Source organism: Mesoplodon bidens (assembly GCF_964165515.1).
Source record: "Mesoplodon bidens genome assembly, chromosome: 7".
Classification (NCBI taxonomy): Eukaryota; Metazoa; Chordata; class Mammalia; order Artiodactyla; family Ziphiidae; genus Mesoplodon; species Mesoplodon bidens.
In genome coordinates this window covers 21,705,301-21,711,300 of record NC_138164.1, presented here as the reverse complement: position 1 = coordinate 21,711,300, position 6,000 = coordinate 21,705,301, and the positions used below count along the sequence as shown (strand labels likewise).

The window sequence follows — 6,000 nt, the reverse complement described above, 5'->3', positions numbered from 1 at the left end:
CTTAATACGTATCTGATTCTAGGAGAACAGTGTAAATATAATATCTAAGAAAAATGAAGACTTTGTGTCTGAAGCATAACTTGTTTGGTAAACAGTAAGATGAGAAAACTATAAAAGAAAAGAAACCTCTTTATCTAGAGAGACTGACCATGGCCTATGACTAAAAGCTCAAAGTTCCAATTCAACATTAATTACATTTTATGAAATTTCCAATGTTAGGCAGAAATTAGGCTCATTAGCTAAAACGAGTCTACAAAGGGCAATATTGCTCTGGTGGGACTGTTAACTCTGAAGAATGGTGTTTTATTTAATAGACAAAATGGACTTCATACATATCCATTATCAGTGCCTTTAAAACCAAACAACTTTAAAATTTAGCAGCAGTTTCTGCAAGTACAAAAATACACATTTATTACATAACATATGGTAGTAAAATTTGTCAAGATATATTATACAAACTCAAAAGGATTTTAGATAAAGCATTGGTCTAATATATTATAGATTGACAGAGTATAATAAAATGACATGTAGTCTGTCTTCAAATCATACAATATAATACTTTACAGCAATATTAACTATTCACATTAAATGTTACAGGAGTATCTAAGGGAACACAGAGAGTAGGAATGGTTATTGAAGAACCTCAGCATCTATTTTCTTCCATGCTTCAAACTGAGTGGATGATTTCCTATCCATCAATATGAAAGCAAAAAGGATAGAACTATTATTTTGTTAAGTAGAGAAGCAATTTCTTCTGGAAAGACACTCCAAGCTATAAGAGCTTCATTCACATCTTGTGGTTCTGCAGTAGTATGCCCTAAGGGTGAGGGGAATCCCTGTTGCCTTTATATATTATACCACAAAAGATGCCTATGGACACTTAGGAGTCTAAATATAGGAGTGGTTAGTTATAAGGTAAAATCTACTTCACATCTGTGACTGAGATGGCCAGTGTCATAAAGGAGCTCTTTGGACAGAGTTCTGAAAGTTAATTATAATGCTTAGGACAAACAGGGCCCTATCCCCTAGAGGTAGGTAGCACCTATAGCTAATACTGAAAGGACTTCTTCTATCTTACAGAAAACATTATTTTTTTTTTCTATAACTGGAAAATGCAACCTTTAGGACAACAGTGAAAGAACATTCTGACATGAAAGTTTCTGGGTGACTGAGAAAAATAATTTGGAATAAGCAAATTTGTGGGAGGAGGGTCCATCTGATACTGAACTAAAGAAACCAATGGGTTCTAAGCAACTTCTTATAAGTAAGTATTTAAAATGAAGGAAGATGCACATCCATTTCTGATTCTTCCCCTTCACACTGGCTGGCAAGGCCAAATAATCCATGGAAATAATCCAGGAGAGTACTGGTATAAACTTTAAGGCAAGAGAGAGGAGAAATGCCCATGGATATGAAATAAACCAATGGGGTATAAACCATGAATCATTTAGGACAAAGAATATGTAAAAACTGCTGGAGGTAAGAAAATCCAAAGCCGATGACTCTCTGAAAGAAGGCTTGACAGCCACTCTTATGGCTCCTCTTTTCTGTGACTCTTTATAACCTGCCAACCTCAAAACTGTTCTCAAATGCCAAGTGACAATCAGAAAAGGGATGATTTACCAGTAATTTTTTCTGGCTGACTAATCTAAGAGGTAAGGAGCAGAAAAACATTTCAGCAAAGAGGAGCCATGCTTTGATCACATGTTGGCAATAGCAATCGTGTAATAGTGAAAGGACTGCTGTGGCAGTTTTTTCCTCCACACTAAGACAGCAAACACAGTCAGAAGGTCACTGTATAACAGGAAAAATGCATTTCTGGAGAATGTTTCTAGCTCAGGCACCTTGCAAGGACACTGAAATGAGCAACCATCTCCTTCTTTCTCCTCACAGTTCTGTGTCCTGGAACCTCTGCGGAGCAATGAAACACTAATGGAAAAACACAACCAACACAACCAAAAAAAAACAAAACAAACAAACAAAAACTATTATATCATGGTACTCATGGCTTTTGAATCACTGTAGTTTTCTTCCTCTCTAGCTGCATCAATGGGCTAATACCTGAAATGATGTTGTGAGGACATGTGACTGACTATAAGATGTCACAGAAATGGCCACTGGTTCAGATTTGGGGAAAAGTTTCAAATAATTTCCTTTATTATTGAACTTGTTTTCCTTCTGTAGCTTTGATTAGTGGCATTTTTCTTGCCTACTTATTAACACATTCCATGGAACGTGGATGGTTTCTTTGCACCCTTCCCTCTCTCTCTACAGTTCCTATTCTTCACTTTTGACATCCTGGCTTTCTCAGGTTACTAATTTCATCATACATGGCATGTTTCCTCTACAGAAGATGCTTTCTCTAGCCCTCTGCTCATAGCTCTTAAAACACATGACAGAATCAAACCATGCTCTAATAAGGAAAAGCCTCCCAAACACTTAGGTGACAAAATTTTTTAGTCTAAACTTTTTGCCAAATAGTCTCAATAAAGAGAATTCTTTTGTTGTCCTAAGTATTAGCAATGATTGTCCTTATGCTACACATCCCAGGTATTTTACACAAAGAGGTCATAAAAATTATTATCTTTATATCATGATTAGCCCAGTTTCTGTTCTTGTAGACATCAGATTCTTATTGCGGTTAAATGTCTTTGGTCAAATGTCTGTCCTCAACATCACAAACCACTGTAGGCCCTGAGTCTGGGCTGCACACGTGATCCACAGTCAAAGAGCTGGGTGAGGATCTTCCGTGAGGCAGAGTACCAGAACACTGCCCACTAATCTCTCCTTCCTCGGGTGACTTCATACAAAGCCCGAGTCTGTCTTCTACTAGGCTGACTGGAGAGCTACAGTGTTTCTCTGAGTCCTGGCTGGGGTAAGAACTATACCAGCGGGCTGTTTGCACAGCTCCAAGTCCTTCAGCCGCCCTTCGGGGCGTGTCTTTCTGTCTCTCATGCAGTGCGTTGGCTTCTGGAACACCAGAAGCATGTGGAGGAGGCTCTGTGTGTCCTTTTAGAGAACCTATTTTATTTTCCTCTGGTCTGGGTGCCCTTGCCTTCTTTTTGAGGGACCAGTTTTTCAAACTGGCTACTCCATTTCTCAACCATGTGCTGGGGTGAAGAGTTACAGAATGCATTTGTGAATACCACTCTACACTGTCCTTTTTTGTATAAGCCAGGCGGCCGCTGGCCTGCCCTGATGAGGGACCAGGAATTCCAGAAATGAGGCTGGAACTGCTAAAGTCAGAAGAAAGCTCTTCCTGTTTTCTTTGAGCCTGAAAAGTGCAATCTATTGGAGAGGAAGTTTCAGTGGGTGTAAACACAGAGTGTTCAGAAATCTGAGAAAAAGCACTGTCTTGGGAGCTCACTGATGAGCCAGATGGAGAAGTGCCTGGGGAGGACAAGCTGGAATAGCTAGCCCTTGAGCAAATGTTTAATCTTGGGGGTAAAACCTTATCAGTGTTTTGGTTTGTGGCACTAGTCTTGCCCACCTCAATCCCCATGACCAAACTCTGATTAATAAGCTTTTGCCCCTCCATTTGCAAAGACTTGTGCCGCTTGAGATAATCTTCCTCTCCATGCAAGAGACTGGTTTCATAGCTGGCTTTATGTTGTTTCTTTGAATGAATCCCCCTGAGATAGGTCAGTTTGCAGTGTTGGTCATCAATGTTGGGCTCTGAGCATCGCCGGTGCCTCCTTGAACTCTTGAGGGCATCTGTTGTGTGTGGTGGGGAGTACCCAGATGTATCTGTATCAAAGGTCTGGCTCCTGGGATGATCACATGAGGACATGTGACTATAAGATGCCATGGAAATAGCTACTGGCTTGGATTTAGGAAAAAGTTTTACATGATTTCCTTCATTATCAGACAAGCTTTTTTTCTTAACATTTTTATTAGTGGCACTTTTCTTGACATCAGTGCCTATGAATAAACTCTTTTTAAAACATGTCTTACCCTCTTCCTGGAGGGGCTGATTCTGATTCAGATGGCTCTCATCTTTTTTCGAGAGAATTGCATCACAGCTGGACTTGCGTAGCTTTTTCTGATAAAACTCCCTGAGATAGGAAAGCTTTGAATCTAGATAGTCGTAGCTGGGCTCTGAGCAGCGCCGGTGTCGCCTCAAGCTTTTTGGAGCATCTGCTGCAGTTGTGGACAGGTGGCTGGGCGTGCTCATGCCAGAGGGGGCCCTGGCATGATCCTGCAGGGGGTCCTTTGTGTACACTGCAATGTTCACTGGCTTGGATTCAAGAGGCTGCTCCATTTGAATGTCTTCATCTTTAGAATGGTCTAAGTCAAAGTCGCTCAGGGTTAAAAGACCTTCTACCTCAGGCTGGTCGAGGTCGTAGTCACTGAGGGTTAACACGGAGTCCATGCTTCTGCTACCCTGACCAAGTTTCTTTACCAAGTCACTACACGGGGCGTCAACATCCTCATTCAGCTCATTCTCCAAGCTGTCATAGGAGGAGTCATTCAGTTGGAAGCAAGAGATATCTGTTGAAAAAGCGAATCATGATTATTGTTTTTACTTACCCAACTGTGATGATGTTTAGCTTAATTCTGTTTTCATGCAGATTGTTCAAATTCCTACTCTAAAGAAAGAAAGGATCTTTCACAATCTTCCCAGTTGTAAGTGCAGAATTAAAAATAAACTGTTGGGGTATACTAGATTTACCTCCGTTCCTGAAGAAATGGGCTTTCCTTAAGTAAGATTTCCTCAAAGCAATGAGGAGATACCAAGAAACAGTTAAAAATATAAAGGAATTAATGCCAGATATACCCAGGTTCTGAAGAAGACTCTTGTCTTTTAAGTGGATTAGCTGGTGGATATACATAATTAACATAATTAGTCTCAGAGATACCATTTACTAATCCTAACAATTTCTATTTGACAAAGTTTTTTTTACTATCCTTTATTTAATCTTTAATACAACAATCACAGTTAGATATTATGGTTATCCATATTTATAAACGAAGATAATGATTTTCAGTGGCATAGAATAATTGGCCAAAGGTAACATAACTAGTAATTGGTGGTACAGGAATTCATAATCTGGAACGTTGAACGTCTTTACCCCTAACACACCCTGGCCTGCCCCATGGTGCTAGTTGTTTTTAAAGTGTTTTTGCAGTGCACTAGAATTCTGAGAAGTCTCAGGGACCTCTAGGAGGAAGGTGAGGAGCAAAAAAACCAGGGCTGCCTCTACTGCCTCTGGGCCTTCTACTCCAGTTTCAACCACAGCAGCTGTGTTATTCATATTGGGGTTCCTTGTAAAGTTTTATTTAAAGAAAGGTTAAAAACATCATACCATATAACGCTGCCACTAACAACTTCTTGGAGTTTGGGACCTTGTCTTATCCATTTCTTAACCCTACCAGTGTTAACATACTCTGACCTATTAGCAGGCCTTCTAAGGAAGGAGCGGAAGTCCTAGGCCCACTAACCCAGGTGAGAGGCCTCCTTCAACTGAGCTGCTGTGGGCTCCAGGATAACCACTGTCCCAGCTGATCTTCACAGATGTGTGTCTGTTTCCCACAAAAAACAATCCAATGTTTCACAATACCTGAGGCATTCTCTCTAGTATCACATCTCACTGAAACCTCTCCCAAGAGGGAAGTGATTTCTTCTCCAAATATCCGACAGCAATTTTCAATCAGAAATTGTATGAGAAGAGAAATCTGTACAAAAAAGGGACAAAAATGAACTGCTACTTCTCATATAGCATATCTAGAAATCACATTTCATATATGAATCCTGATTCTAACAAAAAATGCAAAAGAATCCTGAGAAAAATTCATGTCTGCTTTAAAAGTATACAATACAGTTTCCTCTAACAAACTTGATACTTTCAAGAGTAGTTTGAGCATAGAAATTAACTTTAATCAGTGGACTATAGTTATTATTTGTTATTATGTGTGACCTTGGCTTAATGCTAACATTTTTATGCCAATAGTTCTGTCTTTAAAATTAGAGTAATTTTAAGTATTCTCTATAGGGCATTT

At 39.6% G+C, this 6,000-nt stretch overlaps 1 protein-coding gene across 2 annotated transcripts in view; it reads right to left on the bottom strand.

Moving 5' to 3' along the window:
• Positions 1 to 487: 487 nt before the first annotated feature.
• ARHGAP20 (Rho GTPase activating protein 20) overlaps positions 488 to 6,000 on the bottom strand; it is a 147,303-nt gene continuing 141,790 nt past the window's right edge. For both annotated transcript variants that reach the window (XM_081241255.1, XM_081241256.1), the window contains exons 14-15: positions 5,562 to 5,676; positions 488 to 4,491 (exon numbers count right to left, since the gene is read on the bottom strand). In XM_081241255.1, the coding sequence (XP_081097381.1) occupies positions 2,642 to 4,491; positions 5,562 to 5,676 (1,965 nt within the window). In that variant the 3' untranslated portion in view covers positions 488 to 2,641. The remainder of the gene's footprint in view (positions 4,492 to 5,561; positions 5,677 to 6,000) is intronic.